The sequence below is a fragment of the Abrus precatorius genome, unplaced genomic scaffold (genome assembly GCF_003935025.1).
Source record: "Abrus precatorius isolate BTA unplaced genomic scaffold, Abrus_2018 Scaffold4, whole genome shotgun sequence".
In the NCBI taxonomy this organism is placed as follows: Eukaryota; Viridiplantae; Streptophyta; class Magnoliopsida; order Fabales; family Fabaceae; genus Abrus; species Abrus precatorius.
The window spans coordinates 14,995,089-15,021,426 of NW_020874384.1; the positions used below are offsets into that span (position 1 = coordinate 14,995,089).

Below are 26,338 nucleotides of genomic sequence, written 5' to 3' on the forward strand. Positions count from 1 at the left end.
TACATATTTATTTTTATTTTAATACATTTTAAAAATTATTTCTTCAGCAAAATTTATATTTATATAAATAATATTTATTTCTGCAAAGTATTTATAAACATTATAACAAAGTTAACACTCATTTGGTATTTTTTTTTTATTTTTTGCCATTTAAGATTTTATATAAAATTAAAATAAATATATATTTAATTTTTTACAAAAAATATTTAAAACTTCAATTATATATAAAAAATACTTCAACTAAACACAAAATAATAAAAAAAATGGAAAAACTTGTTCATTAATTTTTTAAAATAACAATAAAAAATAAGCATAACAAAATTACCAAAGTGTAAAAAAAAAAAAAATTTTATTTATTTTAATTTTTTTGCCACATTATATCATTCATTTTTTTTGTATAAACAAAATAAAGTTCTTAGGGCTGAATTTAAGCATTCTTAATAAAAAAAAATTATAAAAAAAGTATACAGTTATTAGATTAAAGTTATAAAAATAAAATAAATATTTTTTTAATAAAATTTTATTATTATTAGTTATTTATCCATAATTTTGACGAATGAGGTTAACGAAACCCTGTAAATAATGCAAAGAATATCTACCGGACATTTTTATATAAAAGAGAGACAGTGAGCGTTGGTGAAAAAATGTAGAGGAGGATCGTAAATAGAGGGGGGGAAAACAAAAAATGTTATGAAAAAATATTATAAAAATAGTATTATTCAACTTAAAAAAGGGAGGCCATGCGAAAGGAAGGAATGGAAAGGAAAATATGACACAATGTTTGATCCAACGAAAGGGAGTAGAGAAAAAAATGTTATTATTGTACAATTAATTCAAGGATCATGGAAATTGACATTTTGAAATTGATATTTGTTTTTTTTTACCAATGCCAATTAATTTGAATTGTGTATAAAACTCTTCCAAACTTATGTTTTGATTTTAAATTTTTGTTTACCCAACCCATATTCGAATAGAAAAACAGGCACAGAGACTCGAACACACTGCCGAGGAACACTATTCAAACCCGCTCCGCGAAATGAAAAGTCTGTCGTTTTTCTTCTTTCAGGCTGAGTTCAAGGAAATCATTGAAAAACCTACAAGTTGAGCAGTTCACATTACTGTGGATAAAGAAAAACAGGACAAATAAACACAGAGGTTGTGCGTTTATTTTGGAAATTTTCGCTATAAGTGATATATCTGTAACAGTTACTGATTAGGCTCTTTATTTGAATTGACATTAATCTATGTAAATTTACGTTTTTTTAATAGACAGACGCGGATAAATTTGAAGTATTCTATATTAAAGAGTGACGTTGATTGCATCAAGAAAAATAACACTTTCTGGTAACACTTCTCAAATACACAGCTCTATTATTGCATAAAATTCACAATGTGTCTTGCACAAACTAGAATAAAATTTTTCCCTTTATCTAAAACGATTTTGCATTGATGTAAAAGAGACGCAGTTCCTTCCAACACGAACTAGACAATTGGAGGATTAAAACGAATAGCAACCTTTGTAAGGAATGACTCATATACTTACCTCTTGGTTCTTGGCAGTTCTTCCCATCCAATACTGAAACTACAATAATTTTAAAGAAAGCGCATAACAACTCAATATACGACAATGACAATGCCGGTGTGTTTTCATGCACTGGTAAAGTATTATATCTCAAAAGACTTCTGTTGTATGCGAATAAATTATACAGGGAAACCAGATTTACACTAATCATGTATCCTCTCCGCTGCTAATGCACATTGCTGAGCTCTGTCTTTCTCTGGAAAAAAATAGATCCAAGGATAACAGCGATACCAGTGATTGCTATTGTGAAAAGAAGACGTCTTCTTGAGAAATCATTCTGCTGCCGTCTTCGAGCACCCCTATCTCTTTCAGCTGGCCGCACATTCCTTCACACAAAAATTAGAAGTAAATTAGTTCAAGTTAAAGAAAATACAGACCCCTTTCATCAATGACCTACAACTACAAGGTTAACCGTGCAACTCCTCTGGCGAGATAAGACTTTTTTTTATTAATAAATAAAATAAAAATAGACGAAATGACCATTTTAGTCCTCTAAAGATAACTTGGCATCAGTTTGGTCACCTCACCCAAGTAAGATAAATGACATTAAATTAGTCCCCCGAAGATAAGCAAACTTCTGCAGATTCCACTTTAGTTTACCTTGGACTAACAATAAATCCCCAACATTTTAAAACAGATCAAAAGAATTGTGCACACATTGTAATTGTTTAATGATACGCCTCAACTAAAGAGAATCTTAATGTATTATAAGCAGGAGAAGAGAATGCAAGCTTATTGTATGAAAAGCAATAAGAAAGCCAATAAGTCAATAACTAAGTCACTTCCATTAAGCAATGCGTCCATTAAACAAAAACAGTTGCAACGCCTAATGACCAAAACAACAACACACGTTTGGAAAGAATCTTAATTTTCTAGAAGCAATATTAATAAGTAAGAATAACTAAATTTAGGAGGTACTTTTTCCTTGGGGAAGGGGTTTACATGAAAACATAATCTATTCAAGTTAATCTTTAGGGGAATATAGCAAGTATTAACTCCACAACCAATAAGCACCAATACAAGATAGTAAAATAATGCATTTAATACATGCACAGATGGACCAAAATTAAAAGAAACTAGTAAGACAGTAAGATATACACCCATCCATTATGCCTTAGAAAGACTATCAGTTACATTAAAAAATTATTTTTGAACAGCGCAAGTTTATTTTTTATTATTTTTGGGGAAAAAAATATTTTTCAAGGCTCTCTTCAAGGATCTTCAAATTAGAAGCTGTTTTGAGCACAAAATAAACTAATCCAAAATCCAATCACACTGATGTGCTTCAATCAAAAGATGACATTTCCTACCTTGAAGTCCCCACAGCATTGCTTTGGATTCTTGTGCAATTATTTTCATGGTTGTATTTTTCACGTAGTCTAACATATTTGTTACAAAGGTGACAAAGTTCTGTTCGATTCCCACATACTTCCTGAAAGTTATAAAGACCCAACTGAAATTAGTACCAAAGTACATTGATTAATATAACCTTAATTCAAAAGTTCTTTATTAACGCTACCTGATGCTCAGCCAGATCAATAGCTGGCAAAGGGAACTCACAGAACTCACAGGTGACAATTCTTCGGGGGCATTTTTCGTCTTTATGGATTTCTAAAATATCACGTTCCATTGTCTCACTGCACAACGAACAAGCAACCTGCACAAAGTGACATTTTCTTTTGAAAACCTATGCAAGAGGGAATTTTAAATCTGATTTCATAGACTGATTCATAGTGTGCGGCAGCCTTTGGGGAGAGAAGGGGAACCCCTGAAAAGGAACTGATAGCCTCGTTTACCATATGGAATAATGAGTTGACATTCCAAGTTTCACACCTTTATGATACAACAGACACCTTCATATTACATACATGATACACGTAACTGTAAAAAATAGGACTGGCTCAAAAAATTATACACTTCTTACTAAAATTTTTTGGCCTTGATTAATGAAAATTAAAGTCAGGTTTGCTAAATAGGAGAAATTGAAAGCCATAATAAAGCTGCTTTAATAAGTAATCTTATGTCTCTGAGTACCAAAGCTTTACCCACCATGCTATCAACTGCATAAAAAGTATCAAAGCCCTTATTTAAGAAACTGCAAAACATTGTAGAACCAACTCCCAATTTTCAAAACCCAAATATGTGAACGAAAGTACAAATTACTCGACAAAATCATTAAGAAACTGAAAGATTATTCACATGAATGTCCTTCAAAATATAAATATTTTTGTAAAGGGGAGTTATTCAGAGAACAATCAGGACATCCCAGAATCCTTTTTAGGAGAACATGTTTCAGATCTCCAACAAGTTCAAACAATGAAACTTGACACCCAGCACTCAAACACATTCAAACTGCCTTGATACTAAATTTCTAAAACCTAAAAGCCCTGATAGGAAAGGAGAGAGGTAGCAGCTCATGATGCAGAAGATGGGTTCTTCAGCGTGAATAAAGAAAAGAGAGAAGTTGCAAACGTTTTTTGAAGTATAACAACTTTGCCACTTCAGTTCCATCGTTTCCGTTTCTAAAAATTCTCACAGAAAGTGTTGAAAACACATTTTACTTATTCTCAATTTTGAGCCCATTTTCTGAAACATCTTCAAAAAAATGTTTTATAAGATATAATCAACCGTATTTTTTTTATTGTGTTTTCTGTTTTTCATTGAAAATGAAAATAGAAAATAGGCAAACCGAACATCACAAACTAATTTTTAAAGTTATTGTTACAAACTAATAAGGTCACAAAAAAACTTATTAAAATATAAATTTGAAACCTAGTAACCAGATAGTTCTTTATTTAATTAAATTTTAAATAATTAATTTAGCTAGAGTTATTGATTTAAATGATTGTCGGTATATACAAGCTTAATGGACATTACTAAGCTGATGAAAAACATAATAAAACTGAATAAATGAAAAACATGCTAAAGATAAAATTCCTACATAAGGAACCATCATACAGAAATTTTTAGAGAAAGATAGGGGATAATAAGAGCATAGACAAGTGACAGAGTTTATTGGGTTTCACTTTATGAGTTGGCACGATCAGTTAGTCCGTTACATCTGCAGTGTAAGAGGCCTTACACACTCCATAAGACGATAAACTCAAAACTACAGTTTGGCAATTCCCTCTTGAAGAAGTGAATATCCAAGATATCTAACCATCATAAACAGAATAGATCTAAAAATCCCAACCCATTAAACATGTTATCATAACAGGTTGAGTTGGATTGGACGCTAAATGAATTAATGGATCATTTTCCACCCCATACGGATATTGTCAAACCCATTTTATTTTGGTTCAAATAAGTGCCAAATTAGTAACTAACTGTTACAGAGACATCACCTTTACACCCATAAATACTTCTAAATAAATTCACAATCTCTTGTAATTAACTTTTCTGTTTCTGTTTATCACCAAATAACATGAACTTCTCAACTAATAGGTTTCACAGTAAGTTTTTTCGAACCGGGCGTGGAAGGAAAAACAAAACAAGAGAAAAGTTCTCATACCGGCGCATGGGTGTTTAAATAGTGTTCCTCGGCATGTTGCTTTGGAACCATGTCACCACAAACTTTGCATTTTTGAAGGTTACGGGAGCAATGGGCATAATGCAAATCAATGTTCGCAGCAGGGATTGCCCGATCACTAATACCATAAAAGAAAATCACGATTAAGTTTCTTGAGGACAAAGCACAACCACATAATTTACACATTCAATAAAAACAAAACATCGCCCCAAAAGAGAAAAATAAGAAATCAAGAATCGTACAACATATATATGGGAGAAAAAGATTAATAAACATCAGCATGGTTTTCATCGCCCTGAAGTCCTAACACCCAAACCACTCGAGAAAACCATAAACAATTCAAAAAATTGTAAAATTACTTTTACCAATGAAACAAACAATCCAATTAGCCATAATATTCAGCTTAGAGGAAGTAAATCAAGAACGTAAAACTCAAGCAACAAGGCCTAGTTCACAAATTCGACGATGGTAAATAATTGGAGATCATTGCATCGTTTACCAGTGAGTGCATGTACTAGTGGGTTGATCGGATACAGCTGCCATGTGGTAGAAACAATAAAATCAAAGAAAACGTGGTTGTACGAGCAAACTTGAAGAAAATGGAGATTTGATTCGTCTTGTCGAAGAACTTCGGTTTTGAAGACTTTTTGGGGTTAAATATATGATTGAAGAAAGTAATTAAGGCGAGGGAGCCAGCAACAACCTACCATTTTAATCAACTTTGGGCCATATGGGCTTCGCTCTCTCCATTTATATGTCTGGGCCCCTTAATCACAATGTTAATATTTGACTTTTAATGAAGTACAATTTGCTGAATCGATCCAATAAAAAAATGTACAATTTACTAAGACCTCAAAATAAGCACAACTGTTCAAATGGTCACATGATACTAATTTAGAATAGCTTCATTATTAAGAACTAAATAACACCAATCTTTTCACAGCAACCAATAATAAAGTAGGGAAAACAAAACACCACATATTTTTATCTTAAATTTTAAAAAATTTCATATTGTGATTTAGCTATTTAGATAATAAGTCTACAATAAAAAAGAACGCTAACTTTTTAGACCAATCAAATCATTCTAAAATAATGTTTGTTATTAAAATATGATGTTAAATGATATTAATATTATATTATATTATAATAATTTATTATTTTATCTATCATATAAAAAAAAATATATTTTTAATTATCATCCATCTAACTGCAATTAAATTTTTAAAAATTATAAGTATTGACGTCCGTTTGTTTAACGACTAATCTGATTTTACATTATTTCTCATGTATTCAACCAATATTGCCAATTCGGAAATTTAATATTGATTAACCCAGAGAAACGGTAATAGCATTTTTTTTATAATTATTAATATAAACATTTTCGTTGTCAATTAAATAATATTATAAATTAGTAATTTTTAATAATATAATAATTTATAATTGAATAATACTATAACTTTGTTCTACATTATTAGAATATTTTAATTAATTTTCTGAAAAATAAAAGTATTTATTAACAAATCTATTAATTAACTTTTATATGTAATTTTTGAATACTAATTCTTAAAATCATTTCATTTCTACAAGTTTTTCAAATATAAGTTATTTCCCTTTTGCATGATAGCAAGTACTTTTTTACATTAAATACTTCTTTCAATTTTATATTAATTAAAGTTTTATATATTTATATTTTTAATTAAATTTTTATTATAATAGATTTATTTTAAATTATTAAATTAAAAAATATTTTTTAATTATTAATTTCAAAAAGTTTAAATTTAACAATATCATGCAATCAAAGGAAAATTTACTAGTGCAAGGAAAAGTGGGCATCACAAGATTGCAAGCCCAGTCCATCAGATGTTTTGACAAACACAACGAATATCGGATAAGCTTCATCCACTTCCCTGTCTCGGACCTCGCTGATATCCGTTCTTCACACATTCTTGGTGGAACCTCTCAATCTCAACCATTACTCAAGTGTTGTAAATTTGGTGAAAAGCAATGGATTTGATGGCACCCCACGAACACCTTTCTTCATTCCACCACTTCCACATAGACGGCGCAACCACCAGAGGTAGGGTTTGGGACAACGCTCTTTCTCGCCCTTTCATTCTATCAGCTGATACTGTTACTCATTTTAGAAAACCCAATGCCACTGGGTCTAGAAAGCATTCGTGCAATCGCGTTTTTGCCGTTTCGAACTTCGAAACTTCTGGTTTGAATGGTAGATTACAACACATTGTAAAATCCCCAAACGGGGATTTGAATGGCATAGAATCTTCTACTAATGGGATTAACGGTTCTCGAAATTTTGATGAGTTTGTGAGTAACAATCATCTTAGGAAGTTAGTTAGAAATGGGGAATTGGATGAAGGGTTTAAGTTTTTGGAACACATGACTTACAAAGGGGATATCCCTGATGTCATTACTTGCACTAGTTTGATTCGTGGGTTTTGCAAAACTGGTAGGACTAAGAAAGCAACACGAATTATGGAAATTCTAGAGAATTCTGGTGCTGTTCCTGATGTGATTACCTACAATGTTTTGATTGGTGGTTACTGCAAATCAGGGGAGATAGATAAAGCCTTGCAGGTTTTGGAGCGGATGAGTGTTGCGCCCGATGTTGTTACCTATAACACGATTTTGCGTAGTTTGTGTGATAGTGGGAAATTGAAGGAAGCAATGGAAGTTCTTGATAGGCAGCTGCAGAGGGAGTGTTATCCTGATGTGATTACTTACACTATTTTGATTGAAGCAACTTGTAAAGAGAGTGGAGTTGGTCAGGCAATGAAGCTGTTAGATGAGATGAGGAACAAAGGATGTAAGCCTGATGTGGTTACTTTCAATGTTCTTATTAATGGTATTTGCAAGGAAGGTCGGTTGGATGAAGCAATTAAGTTTTTGAATAACATGCCGTTGTATGGTTGTCAACCTAATGTGATTACCCATAATATTATTTTGCGTAGCATGTGCAGCACTGGAAGATGGATGGATGCTGAGAAGCTTTTGGCTGACATGCTTCGAAAAGGCTGTTCCCCTAGTGTTGTTACTTTCAATATCTTGATTAACTTCTTGTGCCGGAAAGGCTTACTGGGTAGAGCCATTGATGTCTTGGAGAAGATGCCAAAGCATGGTTGTACCCCAAATTCCTTGAGTTACAATCCATTGCTTCATGGTTTTTGTCAAGAGAAGAAGATGGATAGAGCAATTGAGTATTTGGAAATAATGGTGTCAAGGGGTTGTTACCCGGATATAGTGACCTATAATACTTTGCTTACAGCGCTATGCAAAGATGGGAAGGTGGATGCTGCGGTTGAAATACTGAATCAACTAAGTAGCAAAGGATGCTCTCCCGTTTTAATTACTTATAATACAGTTATTGATGGGCTTGCAAAGGTTGGAAAAACAGAGTGTGCTACAGAACTGTTAGAAGAGATGTGCAAAAAGGGTCTTAAACCTGATACAATAACGTACTCGTCATTGCTTCGGGGACTTATTCGTGAAGGAAAGGTTGATGAGGCTATCAAAATTTTCTATGATATGGAAGGATTAGGTATTAGGCCCAATGCCATCACTTACAACTCAATCATGACAGGACTTTGTAAGGCTCAGCAGACTAGTTGCGCTATTGATTTTTTGGCTTATATGATAGCAAAAGGCTGTAAACCCACTGAAGCTACATACACCATTCTTATAGAAGGCATTGCTGATGAAGGATTAGCTGAGGAAGCTTTGGAGCTGTTGAATGAGTTGTGCTCCAGAGGATTTGTGAAGAAAAGTTCAGCTAAACAGGTAGCAGTCAAAATGTAGGACGAAATGCATTTTTACATTGTATGCCTAAATGGTTGTATAATATTTTTGAGCATATAGATTTTGTTACACGCGTTAATTTAGTGACTTGGTCTGGATTTTGGATTGTTAGTTTGACGAGGGAAAGAGGATAGTGAAATGCATGTCAATTTTGTTAGGTCATTGTAATTCAATCCAGACATTTAAATCTAATTTATGTTCTATATTACTAATCATGTTTCACACCCTTTTTTTGGCACCCATGTAAACAGTTTTTGAATCTCATCTTGCAAGATTTATGATGCTAGTTTCTTGACTACTAATGGTCATATGATTGATTCAAAAGATCAATTTTATATGTATTATTATTTTATTTAATCAAGGGCAATCAGCAAATGGATACTAGTATAGAGACTTTTAGTGCTTCAATATGCTTTATCAACGAGTCTGAATTTTATCACAGTATTATTGTTGCCAAAAATATACAAGCCTATTGGTGCTTCATTATCCTCCTAAACCAAGCACTAGTGGTGGGTGCAATTTCTTTCTTTTTGTTTATCTGCAGTTTTTGGTACAGCAGCATTGAAAGTGTTAACCTTGGAGGAGAAAATATTTATTGACATCTTTCAGCTGTCTGTTATTCTGTATAATATCATCGAATCGCGGTTTAAATCGTAAGATGTAGAGACCATAGTAGTCAATAGCAGTCATAGCGGCTCCTATCGCGGAGGAGCAGAGTGAAGCAGCAGGTCGCCGCTATGGAAAGCTTATAGCGTCACGTTTTAGTGGAGAGGCCATCGTTCCGCAAATAGCGGCCAAATCGCAGGAGAATTGCAGCCATAGCGGCTACTATTTTATCCCTAGTTAAAACCCGACTTTGTCCTTGCTTTCTTAACGTTGGACATTTAATAATTTTGGGATTTCAACCCCTTTTACATTTTTTATATCTTCTTTCTTATGAGCCCTAAGTTTTCATTTTCATCTCTCAATTATCTAGTTCGTTCTTCTCTATCTTTGTTTTTCCCATCTTCATTCTCTGCGACATTCTTTTGCTTTTGGCGAGCTTCTGACGTGACAGAGTCCGGTTATCTTCTTTGTCTCCGACAAAGCTTCTGACATAACTTAGACGTATTCTAATCGTCTTTATCTTTGATTAGTTTTTTCAACTCTGACAAAGTTTTCAATGTGATCCAGGCATTTTCGGCCATCTTCTTCATCTCTGATAAAACATTCGATGAACCTGAACATTTGTTAGTGACTAACCAATTCTCTGTTTTCTTATTTTCTTATCTATTTTTTATCTTCGTCTTTATTTTTTATTTCTCTCTGTTTTGGATATTATTTTTATATTAGGTATAATACTTAGAACTTCAAAATAGCAATTATCCTGCTATTCACTATGCCACTATAGCGTTTTTTAGATTGGCCGCTCTGCACCACTATTCGAGATTGTACATGCCAAAAAATAGTTTGAAATATACTATAGAAATTATGTGTAAAATAATACACATAATTTTACTAAAGAATGATCATGAATTTCACAAAAATAAGTTATAACCAAGTGTGCGAAGTCTCTATTTTCCATAACTAAAATAAAACATTAAATTAGCCAAATATAGTACAGCAACAGTGTGGCATTTGTTTTCGAATAACGTAGATAGAGCATTTGAATAACTAAATAGGGTGTGTTCGGTAGCTTTTTTTAGTTTCTTTTTTACTTAAAAATCTAAATTTATGTCAATTTTCAACTTTAACAGAAAAATATGAAAGCAACGTATAAAAAACTTATAAAGAATCATTGAATCGTGTAATTTACATGTATGATATAAAATTGTATCTTTTTTTTTTAATTACAAATATTTTTTATAGGAGAAAATTCTATTTGAATAGGTAGAATTACCAACATGAGAAACAAAATTCTATTTTAAATACAATTGTATTCACTGATGTTCTAACTCAATTTAATCATATATTGTAAAATTTAAAGTTATTTATAATTTCACGTAATATGAATTGTTGAATTGTCAAATATTATTGAATTTATCCTTTGAATGCATCATAAGATTTTAATAATTATTTGTGTGTTTTCTTTTTACAGTACAAGTATATTACTAAATTAAAATAATTTTTAATAAATTTTAAGACATAATATTGTATGACTATTTAAATTTTTGAAAATTATAGTAAATATTATATTATTAAATTTATAATATTAAACAAGATAAAATTTTAAAATTTAGAAAATAATTATGAAAAATAAAATATTATTTTTTAAAAAAATTATGAAATTATTTCTATTTAAAAGTGAAGGTTTACATTTATTATATTAGATTAATAAAATATTATTTGTTAATATCTCTTAATTAAAAAAAAATACTGTTAATTCATAGAGATAAAGGGAGACGCAATGATGTTGATGCTTAGTTTTGAAAGTGGCTATGGGCTTTGCTAACGGGAGGGTTAAGGACTGCCACTCGGACCATTTGAAATCTTTTGATTATGAATCTGCACATTGTCGTGCCATCTGTTGCTTTTCTTTGTCACAGAATAAAACCAGACAATCTCCAGTTTTCACTTGCGACACGGTGTGGGTTTTCAGATGCAAAACAATTATTAAATTCTGATTTCAAACGCAATTGCTTAATGCTGACTAGCTTGGTGACGTAGAGGGTCTAATTCCTTGCCAATTGTGAGGACTTATTTTAAGTCTCATTAATTTTATTATTTTCTAATTAAAAAGTAATACATCAACAAGAAAACCAAACAATTAATTAAAATATTAGGTTAAATTATCATTATAATTTCTATACCTATAGTGTAATTTATGCAAATACCAAAATAAAAAATAATATTATATATTATGTATAGAATCTAAAATGTAAATTCTTATTGTGATAACTAAAATGAAATACAAGCATAAGGATTAAATTTTTTATCAAGTATGACAAAAGAAAATTATGTAAAGTCGAGGAATTAAATTTAACATCATTCTTCTACCTTTAATAAATATTAAGGACTAGTTTATAAATAACTTTTTATGTACGAACTAAAATTAACAATTTTTTTAATAAAGACTAAATAAAAAAAAATGTAAAATGCAAGACCTAAATTTACATTTAAACGAAAATACTACAACTAAAGAGAAGAAATATCTTGCCAATGTCTGATCTTTTATTTGAGTGGAGGATGATTTGATTGCATTGCATACTGCTAAACAACTACTGAAATTGAACGGTGCAGAGTAGGGTCTTGGACGTCAATGATTGAAATCTTGCACAAGTGTACCAAAACAGCATCTAACAAGAAAAGAAAACTAAAAGATATCATGGTACCTAAGATGTCATCGCCTTCTTCCTCTTTTATGTTAGGAGTAGAGAGACCAAAAGTTACTGAAGGGACTATGCATCTAATATAGAATGATACCCAAGTTGCTTAAATAGTTGGATTTTTTTTGGGGTGACTATTTGGAATGGCGGGTTAAACTTTACTATGAGATTTCATTCCTACATAGTATCTTCCTGAACTATCACTGTAGGGATCAATGGTGGGCCTTGTGGCATCTCAGACAACTATTATTAAGAATTGGAATAACAATTCTATTACCAACTACAAACATTTGGAATTGGAGAATAATTCATCCTTTACACGTCAGAACCGGCTACTATCAATAGCTATTGCTACAAATAGCTAGTCCATCTTTTTCACTTTAGATGGGTCTCATCAAATTTTTAATTTGTCCTTTATAAAACTATCCCACAAATATAAAAGCATGAGATGTATTTAGGAAACTTTTTAGAGTTACAAGATTAGAGGAAAAAATTAATTGAATTGTTTAAAGTAATGAAAATGTTATAGTGCTATATTGAAAAATGTGAAAAGTTGTATAAAACAAATTTTAGTAACTCATGTGAATTGCTTGGATGATGTTGTCCTCGATAAATTAAACTTCAGCTGTCACACGGGGCCAAAAAAAATCAGTGCCAACTTGATTCATGATATATGGAATAGATAAAGGCATTGCAATTTCGTAAGCCCACTATATAGGATATATTGAGTACACTATAAATTTTAGTTTGGAGAGTGCAAAAAATTTCATGAATTAATTATATGTCATCATCATGGTTGAGTTGTTTTATAGTATTTAGTGATTCAAAACATAGTTCAAAGGTCATGTCTGATTTTAGGTTTTCTAAAAAAAATAAAATTGGTATTTGTTTAAATGCGTGAATGGTGAATCACAACACACAAACAAACACACTAAGTTGAAGGGGAAAAAGGTATTTCTCCTTTGAGCGAAACCATGATTTACAAATCATAATCCAAACATGGTAATTAATATGGCAGAAGTTCTGTCTCCTACGAATATTCTCTTTCAAAAATCAAAACCTCCAAAGAAGTGTCCCACCCCTCATGATCAAACAAATAAGTCTCTTTCTTGTACAACTGAGATAATTTCAAACCCACCCACCTGCAGTTCTTTTAATTACTTCCAATATTGAAACATTCACTATCCACAATCATATTTGATCCACACTATTGATTATGGAATAGCCAAAAATGTCTCCATTATCTTCATTCTTTAACGGGGCTTGGAACGGATAGAAAATTTTAAATAATGGTGCGGAGATGATCAACCCAATAATTAATATTAAACAACAATATCCGTATAAGTTCCATTTAGATAGTAGTAACACTGGTCCTAGACTTCGTTTTTACTTTTTAATTAAGTATAAGTTTAGTTCAATTTAATTTTGAAGAAATAATAATTTATTTTGTTTTTTATATTTAAAAAAACAATTTTTTTTTCAAAATAATTTCCACCCAACATGCACTTACTGTTATGAACAACTTGAAAACATATTGTGATGAGAAATATTATTCTCCTCTAAATTATTAACCTACAGGGCTATTGATTAGACAAAAAAAAAGTGATAGGTTTCAGGTGAATTATTATCTTTCTACTTTCAGCCTCATTAGCAAATTGTCCTCCACATATTCGGTTTTACTATGAGAATGAAAATCTAACTGCTGCATTTTCATTCTGAGATTCTCTTTTCTAAGAAGACAAAAATATATTCACTATCGTCTCTTTCAAACCCAAAAATTGTTTTTCTTAAATTATATATATTATTGCCTACCACACACTCAAAATCCTTAGCAAATCAAAGCTGTGAATATAAGAAAAGACCCCAGAAACTCTCTAAGACTGAAATAGTTTGGTTCCATGAAGCTTTCACCAAGTCATGGAAAGAAGTTCATCTCCTAAAAGCAAATCAGAAAGGTTACTTTCATGCTGGGGTTGTCTCAAATTGAAGCTTCCATGGGTGAAGCGAACAAGCACCTATAGACCCGTTGGTGGGTTTAGGTATGACCCTTTAAGCTATGCTCAAAATTTCGATGAGGGTTGGGTAGAAGATGACGAAGAATCTTTACATCGAGGGTTTTCTGCTAGATATGCAGCACCTCCAACCAAGTCCCTCAAACAATGATAAGATTGAAGCGTTTAAGGTAAGCTAATAATAATAATATATATATGTATGTACAAGAAAATTCTCCTTTTAGAGCTTTTATTTTATGTAGAAATTTATTCAAGCTCTTTGTATATAAATTGAAGCCCAAATAAAAAAGAAAAACTACTTATAGTTGCGCGTGCTTATCGTTGATTATCACGTATCAACACGAGTGTTCGGGTGCATGAATTAGTAGAAAGAGAGAAAAAAAAAAAAGCCAGTCACATAGTTAGGACAAGACTTCAATGTATCCCCTGCTTATTTTACTTTCCCTAGAAAGCTAATATAAAGTATATTATATAGTAATTTTTATACGGTACTTTTATAACATTCTTTTTCTATTTTTCTTTATCACATTATTAGTTTTATTTCGCACTTCAGTCTTCTTATATATAGATTTCTCGTTATGGTAAATACTAAATAAAACTATAAAAAAAAAATAAGATATCATAAATTATTAACGTTTGATGTAGCAAATATAGTACCCAAAGACACGGATAGAGAATGTTATTTACAGGAATAGTTGAAAGCTCGTAGTTGTATTGGACATGTTTACTTACCAGCTAGTGAAACAGTTCCTAACTTTTATGCTCGGTAACAATGGTTGCTTTGCCCATATCAGGGGCTTCCCCTGTTCCGACAGAAATTGATTAGCCACGAAATCAAATGGAGCAATTTTCAACTATCTAAAACAACTTGCTATCATTGCTATTGGAAGATAGCAGAATCGAATTTATCTTGAACAATTATTTGTTCCAATTTCATCTTATTCACCGTGTGAGGTTGTATCATCATTTGCACCACAAGGTGGAGACGGGCAAAATAATAACTTATCCATTATTTAAACCTTTACAAATTGATAATATATGTTTTATATATATATTATCCTTTCTATATACACGCATCACAAAAATACCTTATAAATATAAAGTTTTAGGCGTTCCTTTTAACGGTATAAACAACAATTTTCAAAAATAAACCAATATATTGTGTATTTAATATTCAATCCATTTCAAAAGGGTGGGTTGAGTATTGTACCATGCACTGGATACTGGGTGTGCAATTTAAAAATTCACCCTCTACTCATACTGTTCTTAAGTTGAGAGCACTTTCATTATTCAACAATGTTTATTTTGGTAAATTTTATACAGTAAATACATAATTTGATCCTAAGAGTGTCATCCTGTTTATCTTTAATTCATAAAAATTTTACTTTATACAATTTAATCTCCAAATGAGTTAATTTACTTATATTTCAATTATTCTTTTGCAAAATACAAGTAAAATGAATAAATTAACATATCATTGGACCAAATTATACACACTAACAATTTTTACGACCAATTAGTTTTAAAAAGGATCAAAAGTGTGAGCAAGTAAACACATTTAAGAATAAAATTGTTCAAAGTAAAAATTTGAGAGATAAAAAATGAAGTGTTAATTTCAGGGACTGATTTGTATATGTACTATTTGTACATATATAAATGAATTGGAGCAGCAGAGAACACATCAAGAAGCAAGCAGCACTGTTGTTTTCACTCTGCTAGTGTACAGTTCCGTTTATTGTTTACACACTAATAAAAGCTTACTTTCAATATCAATTGCCGAAATATTTTTCTTTATAATAAACAAAAAGCAGCGCAGTTTGATGTTCTTGCTTGTGCCCTGATTGATGATTGGTTACTAAGGTCTAAATTTGTAAAACACTGTTTGATTGCAAAATGGTTTGAAAGTTGGCTTGCATTATGGCAAAAATGCTTCCCTCACCCGATCCCTATATAACTTTGATCACTCTAGTGTGTGTGATTAATCCCTAACAGTTGGTTAGAAATGGTAATGAAACTTTTTTGAGAGCTTGATTGATATACAAATTAATATGCTGGAACTCCAACGTCTCACCCGTTATCTAACAAGTAAAATTTAAACAATATTAAGGCTAATTTCGATAAAGTTTTTAATACATACTTGTAAAATAAAATAATGAAGTAAAAGTTTTTTAATAAATTAAAATTAATGTATGCATTTCAATTTTTTGAAAAATTATACAAAATAATTTTTAAAATATAAAAGTACTTAAACTGATTTTAGCTTATAAAAAATTGTTTTTTTTTTATCTTCTATAAATGTTTGTTGAATAACTGCCCATACGTCTAAATTTGAGATATTATGAAATGAAATAACATTAAAAATAACAAAATTAAAAAATGACGATTTAGCCATTTAAAATAAATTTTCGATATTCTTATATATATATATATATATATTTATTTATTTATTTATTAGTTTAACAAATTAAGCATACAAAAATAGATATTAGTTTTTTAAGAAAAAGAGTATATACTCCAGTTAAACTGAAATATCTCCCTGTTCAGAAAACAGAAGATACAAAGTGCAAGCAATATATCCCGACAAACAACCTGTTTAATTGTATCCCCTTTCTCTTCACATAGGATTGTCTAGCTAAGTGTGCAAACTCCGAAAACAAGGCAAGAGGTCCAACAAGACACATCAAGCAACCTAATTCAACCAGTATTTACAGGACACCACTCACCAACAATACCTTTGCTTGTTGGACATCTAGCAAGTTCACAGTGTTCATCTTGTCCCCACCAGTCGATGCTTTTTTCCTCCATGTTAATAGCAAAATACAGTAGAATTGTCATGAAAGCCAATCCAGCGTCCATAGCTGCTGCTAGCACATAATTGTATCGCTGCCACCATTCCTTACGATATTTAAATATAAAGTAGTTAAAGATTGTCCCAACAATGATCCATGCATTGAAGTTTACTGTGCTAGCGGGTGGCATGTTCGCTGTTGCTCCTAGAAGTACAGGAAGGTGAATCATGGATATCCATTTTTGTTTGGGAAATGCTTTATGGAGTAGCCATATAACCAGTGGTCCCAATGCTCCAATTAAAAAGAACCAATTGAGTTTTGAGTAATTTCCAAGAGTACCAAATATTCGTTTTGGACCAACCAAACCCCATATCACGGATGCATCAAAGAAGACTTGGTCACTCGGGCAAGTCCACGGGCTATCAGCAGGCAGTTTATCTTCGTTGCATATATTCTTGATTGTACCCAGCAACCACCATGCCACGCCAACGTCCACGGTTCCAGCTACAAGAGTCCCTACAATCTAATATGCAATATAACAAATTTGGATCACCCAAGTAGAGTTAGATAACTATAGATATGTAGGATTTCATTTTGATTGCTAGTATTCAGTCATATATCGCCACGTATTAAAATAATTTAACTCCCTAGATGCTTGTTATCACACTCGAACTCTGATAACAATGTAGTATTATATAATTAATGACAGTGTAAATATAATCAAAATTATGGTTTGACCTCTGCTTTCCTGGTGTAATAATAAAACAATTACTGGAAATGTATACTTGAATGCAGTTAAGTGGCTCACGCAGTAAATCTGAAGAAAAAAATAAGGGGAAAAAAGAGGTAAGTAGCAAATTAGGACTGCATGAAGTGTAATATTCCTTAGTCCTTACAGTATCTGGTTCTTCTGGTTACCCATGTCTTTTGATATGTTATTAAAACGGGTGTGTCATTTTGACACGTGGAGTCCGGTTAAAAGTGTCTCTTGCTTGAAATTACTTGTTCAGAATTGCATAATTAGGCGCGCATATTCTATCATCAAGTGAATAATATCTTCACTTAAAACACTAAAATGCCTAATAGAAGTATATACCTGAACTATGAACATTGAACGTGGTGGAACCTTCATGTAATGTCCTAGCTTGAAATCAGATAGAAAGGAAACAGCCTGTGACATACTCATGTAACCATATGTCTTGAAGCAAACGTTGGCGATTGGTTTACCAGGTAAAATCACACCTATGATATACTCGGTAAGGATATTCAAACCTGGACTCTGAGAATGGAAGGGGAAAACAATAAAACAAAACAACGGTTAGTGTAAGTTTTGAGTATTACATATTAGTACAGAATAGGTGATTTAATTAGTAGTTTCTTACCTGATTAGTCGTGGCCGTTATGATGCTAATGGGAAGAGTAAAAGTTGCTGCAAGCCCAGCTGCAAATATGAGACCCCACCATGGCATTTGTATCTGATCTTTCATGGCAATACAGAGCACAAGTGCAAGTACAAATGAAGCCAAAAGCGTCACATGAAACCACCAATTAGGTATTTGCTTGTACTTCTTCATCAATCTTGTGTGAATATCTTCCGTTCCAGATCGGGAAGATCGGAATTGTCTACATATCTCCCTGTTTAAACCAACGTATATATATTTAACACCAACATTATAGTACAAAAAACTTCAAAATCATTTGCTTCTAATAAACCATTTACTATTACCTTCCATTAAATATGGCCACATGAGTGAGGGAAGAGGCAATGGCAGCAAAGCCGAGTCCATAGCTAACAGCAAAAAACACACTCATGTTGACTCGACCTTGTTGCTCGTATGCATTCATATCTATCTCGAACTTTTCATTTACAATGGCTGTCACATTGTATTTTTTACCATGGGCAGTGAATAGAGTTGAAGAGTATATGGGGAAGTTTTTGGCATCATAGAGATTAAATCCCCAATATGATAGAGGTATGAGAAGGTAGATTAATAAGACGTATCCCACAATGATATTAGCTATTGCAAAGAAAGGAGTAACAAGAGGGTTGCCAAGGAATGCGGCTACAGTGGTCCAATCAAGGGAAAAAGAACCCAAACCAAGTCCATACTTGCCTGATCCTATTTGATGGGCTGTGATTGAATGAGGAAAAATCCAACACACCCACGAAATAATTGACAACGTTGTGAAGAGGTAACCAGGAACCACGTACCATGCGAAGCTGCAAATAAGCGCTATCAAGAAGAATTTCTCTTTCGACATGCGCCTCCGTTCTTTTTCATGCAATGCCCTGCATGCCAAATGTCCACATGCATTGAAATCAGAATTGTTATTTGACTTATTTCAATAATAAAATAATTACATATAACTAAGGTTTAATAATATTGTTATTTTATTCAAATTTAGTTTTTCAATGTATAATTACTTTTAATTTTTTAAAATTTCTGTAATTAAATTTTTATTAATTTTCTTTTACATCAAACTATTAAATTTTATTTTAAAATTTTTTCTTTTTAAAATCTTTCAGATTTTACTACAATTTTGAATTATAGACTTTATAAACCACCTTTTACCTGAAATTTAGCTTATTTAAGAAGAAAAAGGATTTCAATGTTCTGTGTAAATAAAAAGTGGTAAAAGTGACTGTAAAAATTAAAAAACATTAATGAACGTGAGCAATAAAGATTGCTGAGGGATTAAAGTCGAATGTCATAAATACAATAAAGCGTGTACATTATTTATGTGGGAAACAAAAGGAAAGAAAAGGGGTGGTCCTGAAATATGCTTTTATTTTATTTTATTATCTAACAATATAAATTAAATAATATACACATCCATATTTGGTAGAAATATGTAATAAATTAATGAATGGGAATAAGATGACATTCTCAAATTGTACTATAATAAGAAATTTTTCTTGTTTTGATCTAATACCAAAAGAAACATGATTTTGTTTTATTTGTAATATTAAATGTTTACCATATCACAATATTAAAAATATAATTAAATCATAAAATAATTATAATAGTTAGAGTGAAAAAATTCAATAATATACATAAATAAACCATTTGACTTCGAGAGGTGGCCCCTAATAATGTTACCTATCTTAGGTTCGGGCCCCAGAAAAAAAACCCCTTTACTGCAAATGAAAAATTATATAAAATTTGCACAAAAAGGTTTTAGGTTCTTCTAGATTTTCAAGCAAACTACACTAGCAATGCCATTGCACGCGCCATGTCTGGCTGTCGTACATTCATATTGATTCTCCTGAACTCCGATTTCTAAATACAAAAAATGAGACATTACTTTTATTTTTTTAACTTTGGAGAATATTTTTGAGATACATGTGTATATATATATATATATATATAAAAGAATAGTTATAATTAAATACATTATCTCCTATTATGTTAACTCTTAAATATTTAAATAAAAAATTAAAAATTCAAATTAATGAATAAATTTAATGTTAATCTTTAAAAACTTTTATCATTAATTATAACTTTGATGAATAAATTTTAAAAAATTTTAAACAAAATCCAACGCCACAATTTCCTCAGTCTAAATCATTTCTCTCGTGATTATATATATATATATATATATATATAAAATTTGAAACTAATAATGTAAATGACCTGAACAGAGAGACTTGGACGAGAGTAGCAGGCCACCACATCTGTGCGGGCTCCACCACGTACTTCTTCATAATCCCCGCCCATCCATACCCCAACACCTGCGTACATCCAATACAATCACCTAAACGACACTTCATCATTCAACATTCATTCGTTTCCAAATATTCTAACTGAAAGTTTCCCTTACCTGCGTCGTCATTACAAGAAGCCAACTAGCCAAGAAACTAATTTTTCTACCATAAAACGCTCGAATTATATCCACAATACTCAACGCGTATGCCGAACCGTTCCCAAATGCAGCACCAGCGTTTGCGAATATAGAAATTAACACGTGCTCTTTCATGTTGAATGGCCCTGGATTCAGCGTTAGCTCTTTTTTACCGATTCGAAACTTCCATTTTGGAAGCACTTTCGCCATGAACCGTCCAATGGGAAGCGTCGCAACCTGAATCGATATCATCGTCACCAACAGAGGTTCCTTTCTGTACCCAAAAAATGTGTTCAAAAACGAGAGGAGCACCACCGAGACCAGTCCCAAAAACCACATACGGAAAGTCCAAACCGGCAAGGTCGGATCATCTTCGTTCGATACGATCAACCGAACTTCCTCGATCGGTGAAACGGTGTCGTCCATGCTTTCTATTGTGCTCTGCCGGCGCTCCAGCTCTGCCTCTATCTCTATGGTGGCCATGCTGAGGGTTGCTGAAAATGATGGAATCAAAAAGGGAAGATGCTTGCACTCGGCATTTCAACAGTGATTATTTTCGCTTCTTGCCCCTTGGCATTTGCGTCTTGTATAGTACTTTTTCGGAGGTTGGAATTTACGTCACACCATGCTGCTTAAGGCGGTGATTTTGTCTTGGCTTGAATTCCGAGAGAACATATACTTTTATGTTATATTATATGCGTATCGATATTTTTTTAAGTCTTGCAACATGGGATACAATAAAAATTATATATTAATTTATTGAATTAAATTAAATTTTATAATTTATAATAAAAATTAATATATAAGTTTTTATATTATATAAATATAAAATCATATATATATATATATATATATAGTTAATTTTAAAAACATTATTTTATATAGTCATTTTCTATATTTTTTTAATTATGTCATTGACTCTTTTTTTTTTTTATAATTTCTTTCGTTTTCCACGTAATGCGCGTGAAATTAATTTCACCCTATTTATTATGCATTCTATATAGGATAACTTTCTATAAATAGATATACAGGTATATAATACTAGTTTAAGTGTTTCACTATTTTATTTTAGAATAAATAAATATACATATATATAATAAAATTATTTTAAATAAATATTTAAATTTAATTTAGTATTACAAATAACATGTTTTAAAATAATAAATATTTAACTGAATTAAATAATTTTAAAAATATAATATATTTTAAAATAATACTTTTATTTTATAATATTAAAAATATTTTAATTATATGTCAATAATTAATATATAATAATAACAATAAATTTAAAAGATAAGTCTCTTAGAAGTAAATTTTAAATTTAAAAAATTAAAAAATTAAAATAATTTTTGTAAATAAAAAAAATTTACAAAAAATTAAAAATTTATACAAAGTAATATAAAATTTTAAATTTAGAACAAAATTAATAATTGTGTAGATAAAAATTAAATTATTGTATTGAAAAAATGCGTAAGTGATAGAGATAAGTGGGTAGGAGGGTGCGATTGTGTGAAGTATTTCCGTGATTATTTGCAGTGGCGAGAAATGCTGAATCACGTGTAGTGGATAATGGTTTTCATGATGGCACTAGATGGGTTTGGAATGTTAGTTGGCGAAGAGGACTCTTTTAACATGAGATCTCGAGCTTTAATATTTTGTTGGAGCTTGTGGATGGAGTTTCTATTAAATTACTACAAAAAGAAAAATGAGTATGGAGCGCAGATTCTTCAGGTTGTTATTCAGTGTAATCTGCGTATTCATGGCTATTTGAACTTTTTGGTAGTCCTAATAGTGTAGATTAGTGTACGGCAGATGCCTTACAAAGGCTATGGAGAGGGAAGGTCCCTCTTAAGTGTCTGGTTTTTTCTTGGCAATTGTTGTTGAATGCACTTCCTTGTAAAGGTTTACTGATTGATTGTGGTGTTCAAATTGATGATATAACTTGTTGTTTCTGTCATGGTTTGAAGGAACTTTCAACTCATTTATTTTTAACGTGCTCAGTTTCATCTCAAATCTGATACTTTACTACGCGTTGGCTTGGATTCTCACTGGTTTTGCCTTCAGATTTATCGACTCACTTGCTTTCTTGGGTTGGTGTTGGCTGTAGTAAAAGAGAAGGAATATGCTTATTAATTATTTGGGTAAGTACAGTGTGGTCTTTGTGGTTGCATAGAAATAGAATTATATTTTTCAATTGTGTTTTGGATGAGAGGGAAGTCCTAGATTCTATTATTCTAAGATCCTGAAAATGGTTATCACTTGTTAGTAAGGGAGAAGCTATTATGTTAGCTAATTGATATTTGAACCCACGAAATTGCATGTCTTAATTTTGCATAAGTATATTTTTGCTTTTTATTTCTCTAAGTAAGTAATTTTTTGTGTATATGGATTTTGAGTTCCCCTTGAACTCTTTTTAATAAGATTTGTTTTGCGTATAAAAAAAATTTAAGCTTTCAATTTCTAATTAACTTTTATACGCTGAGATGATTTTACTAAACATACCTTAAATAGGATTTTTAAATTTAAGACTAAATTTTATATTTAATGCACTTAAATTAAATTAATTTATTTAAAATATAAAAATATCGTTGGTTTAAAAACTTATTAACCGAGAAGTGAGAACAGTCTTTCAAGAATTTAACGACAAAACTGTGTGAAAAAGTAAGGAATTAAGTCCTCGTTATCCAAATAATAGTCTTTTTTTAATTCAACTGTTACCAGTGTTTAACTTAGTTAAATTTTAACTGACTAGCTTTTAGTATTTGTTTATCTCACTCGACTTCAGCATTTTTGTTGACTTTTCATATAGACAAATATGTATAGTGTATGTATGCATTAATTTATCTTATTTTAAAGTCAAACAAATGTTTAATCTTATAAAATAAAAACAGAAACGTAATTTTGTTTATTTACATCGTAAGATAATGATTTGCGGCTTGGTAGTTATGATGTTGTATTTAAAATTTAAAATTTGACATGCGAATATCTATTATCTGATTATTCGGTTGCTCAGGTGGATAGAGTTGGTTAGCATAAAATAAGGAGGAGGAAGATAAACTTACTATAAGAAGAGAGACAGCCTTCACAATTATTTTCATCCACTCTCACTCTCTCTCTCTCGCTGCCATGTCGAACCACAACATCCCAAATCCCTTCTCCAAAGTGAAGTTGATCTGCAGATACGGAGGCAAAATCCTCCCCAAGCCATCCAATAACATGAAACTCGCTTACATTGGCGGAGACATAAAAATCATGAAAGTTGATCGCAACATAAACTTCTTCCATCTCTTGAAAAACATCCACTCCTTCACCAAAAACCACGTCCTTTTAAAATACCAACTCCCCGGCGAGGATCTTGACACTTTAATTTCCGTTGTTAACGACGAGGATCTAGAGAACATGATGGCTGAGTATGATCGAGTGTGTCACGCCTCCACCAAGTTCCGCCACTTCAAGCTGTTCCTATTCCCATGTTATCAAACTCCGAAGTCATCCCAAGGCGATTCCGATTCCGATTCCGATTCCGATTCCGATTCCGATTCCGATTCTGATTCTGATTCTTCTGCCACTGCTTCTATGCTTGATGGTAATGCAGATATTATTACGCAGTTGCAATTGGAATTGGAGGAACGGATCCTGACTAACGAGTTTCAGAGTTTTCTGAAGAATATAAATACAGATGATCACGTAAGAATGGCTTTTCATCTGGAATGGCTCCTGACTAACGAGTTGCAGAGTTTTCTGAAGAATACAAATGCAAATGATCACGTAAAAATGGCTAATAATCTTCCTCTTCAGAATCACAACATTCCATTGCATGGCCAAGCTTGGACTCCAATGTCATTACCAGTGCCAGAGAGCCACGTGACCGACGGTGATAATGCATGGAGAGCCCAAGCCCAAGCCCATCCTACTTCCGTTGTAACACCTATCTCTACTCCCAAAAGTCACGTGACAAACGATGGATATGCTTTGGGGGGCCAATCACACGCTCATTATGCTCTACCTCCCCACTTGGTCAATGGTGGATATGCATACCAGTCTCAAGAAGCCCAAGCCCATTCTACTTCGGTTGCTCCACCATTGTCTACGCCGAAAAGTTACGTGACAAGCCACTGTTATGAGTTGGGAGCCCACTCACAAGCCCATTCCGCTTTGGCTTCCCACGTGACTGGGAGTGGTTATGCACTTGGGGGTTCTTCACCTGTGTCCGGAGTGTACCAAGAAAGTGCTCCGCAACACATGGCTACACCAGTTGGTGAGGGTAACTGTATAGACCCGGGCATGGCTCTGTTCATACAAATTTACGGTACCACACCCAGTGAAGCTTATTCTCGCCTTTATCCATCTCTAACAGGGCCAGTCCCAAATGATGGCCGGAATTACTGAAGATGCTGGCCATGGGCATGGTGGCAAGATTTACTGCGACACAGTTCAAGCAAATCCAAATTAGGACAAATTTTGTTTCGTGATAATAGAGAAATATTTTTTTTTTGGCTTTATTGCTGGTTATTATTTTCCATTTTAATATCTATGTAAGAAAATAAACAAGATGTAATAAAAATTTTGTTTTGGTTTTCATTTTCTATAATATCTTGAAATTGTATGTTTATTTTTTCTTATCAAAGGTTTTTAAGTTTGTAAAATTACGTAACAAAAGAATAAATTTTATCAAGAGGGTGCAGCACTGGTAATTAGGAAATATACATAAATTACTCACAGTTCGTGTTGGCAGCTTCCATACTTATGTGGGAAACTGGTGTCAAACTCATGTTGGCCATTTGCAGTTTATTTGTTTGTTGAATCAAATACAAACCATTATACTTTCCAGCCCAACTTCGGTCCATATTTTTTGTTCCGTGATTCAATCACTTCATTTTGTTTTATCTAATCCAATCTAGTCACTGGCTAGTCGCTAAACCAAGTAAATGTTGAAAACCAGTAACACGATGAGTTGAAAGAAGTTTCAAAATTAAGCATGTAGTATTTCATTACCTCCTCTCCTGCTAGACATCTTGTGGAAACCTGACATTGGAGAGAAGAATGAAGTGGTTGCAGGGGACTGAAACTTTTGCAATGGTGAGTGGGCAAATAATTTGCTTCATGCCAATCACTGTATATGCGTATTCAACTAGAACCATATTATGTCACCTTCATGAGTAGCTGCGGTCTGGTTATATATAAATGAAGCAATTTGCTTAAGATGATGTACATGCATTCAGACGAGGTAAATTCTACAGTGCTCTTTAAAACAGGAAGTATTTTTATACTCTTTTACGTAATAGAGTTAGTGATTTATTTAAAAAGACATACATACTCTTTAATTTTAGAGATATTAAAGAAATCACACCCCTTAATCTAGAAAGCATATACTGTAGCAAACACTTTCAGACGATTTCAGTAATTTTCCAATTTGATTTAAATCTTTCTAGTGGGCTGTTGCATGACAAATGTAATTTATTTTA

General features: G+C 32.0%; 4 protein-coding genes across 4 annotated transcripts; 2 read left to right on the forward strand and 2 right to left on the reverse strand.

Moving 5' to 3' along the window:
• Positions 1–1,411: 1,411 nt before the first annotated feature.
• Positions 1,412–5,787, reverse strand: LOC113865566 (XIAP-associated factor 1). The gene is made up of 5 exons (XM_027500227.1): positions 5,611–5,787; positions 5,094–5,229; positions 3,102–3,239; positions 2,893–3,014; positions 1,412–1,908 (listed from the first exon to the last, which is right to left on the reverse strand). The coding sequence occupies exons 1-5, from the start codon at positions 5,652–5,654 to the stop codon at positions 1,749–1,751; spliced, it is 600 nt and encodes a 199-aa protein (XP_027356028.1). The 5' UTR covers positions 5,655–5,787; the 3' UTR covers positions 1,412–1,748.
• A 1,147-nt stretch (positions 5,788–6,934) lies between these two features.
• Positions 6,935–9,287, forward strand: LOC113865033 (pentatricopeptide repeat-containing protein At1g09900). The gene has a single exon (XM_027499370.1). It carries the CDS (start codon positions 7,116–7,118, stop codon positions 8,922–8,924), a length of 1,809 nt encoding a protein of 602 aa, XP_027355171.1. The 5' UTR covers positions 6,935–7,115; the 3' UTR covers positions 8,925–9,287.
• A 7,648-nt stretch (positions 9,288–16,935) lies between these two features.
• On the reverse strand, positions 16,936–21,299 carry LOC113866177 (oligopeptide transporter 4-like). Its single transcript, XM_027501060.1, has 6 exons — positions 20,853–21,299; positions 20,666–20,763; positions 18,757–19,320; positions 18,413–18,665; positions 18,127–18,309; positions 16,936–17,553 (listed from the first exon to the last, which is right to left on the reverse strand). The coding sequence occupies exons 1-6, from the start codon at positions 21,297–21,299 to the stop codon at positions 16,936–16,938; spliced, it is 2,163 nt and encodes a 720-aa protein (XP_027356861.1).
• A 2,700-nt stretch (positions 21,300–23,999) lies between these two features.
• On the forward strand, positions 24,000–25,262 carry LOC113866178. The gene has a single exon (XM_027501061.1). It carries the CDS (start codon positions 24,000–24,002, stop codon positions 25,260–25,262), a length of 1,263 nt encoding a protein of 420 aa, XP_027356862.1.
• The last annotated feature ends 1,076 nt before the right edge of the window (positions 25,263–26,338 follow it).

What these genes read in the sequence shown, in the direction of transcription:
- LOC113865566 (XM_027500227.1), bottom strand. Translation starts at nt 5,654, where the DNA reads ATGGCAGCTGTATCCGATCAACCCACTAGTACATGCACTCACTG. An exon ending in TTGATCTGGCTGAGCATCAG is followed by an intron (nt 3,015 to 3,101) that starts GTAGCGTTAATA and finishes TATAACTTTCAG; the next exon opens with GAAGTATGTGGGAATCGAAC. An exon ending in AATGCTGTGGGGACTTCAAG is followed by an intron (nt 1,909 to 2,892) that starts GTAGGAAATGTC and finishes TTTTGTGTGAAG; the next exon opens with GAATGTGCGGCCAGCTGAAA.
- LOC113865033 (XM_027499370.1), top strand. Translation starts at nt 7,116, where the DNA reads ATGGATTTGATGGCACCCCACGAACACCTTTCTTCATTCCACCACTTC.
- LOC113866178 (XM_027501061.1), top strand. Translation starts at nt 24,000, where the DNA reads ATGTCGAACCACAACATCCCAAATCCCTTCTCCAAAGTGAAGTTGATC.
- LOC113866177 (XM_027501060.1), bottom strand. Translation starts at nt 21,299, where the DNA reads ATGGACGACACCGTTTCACCGATCGAGGAAGTTCGGTTGATCGTATCG. An exon ending in TTCTTGTAATGACGACGCAG is followed by an intron (nt 20,764 to 20,852) that starts GTAAGGGAAACT and finishes GGATGTACGCAG; the next exon opens with GTGTTGGGGTATGGATGGGC. An exon ending in GTCCAAGTCTCTCTGTTCAG is followed by an intron (nt 19,321 to 20,665) that starts GTCATTTACATT and finishes TTTGGCATGCAG; the next exon opens with GGCATTGCATGAAAAAGAAC.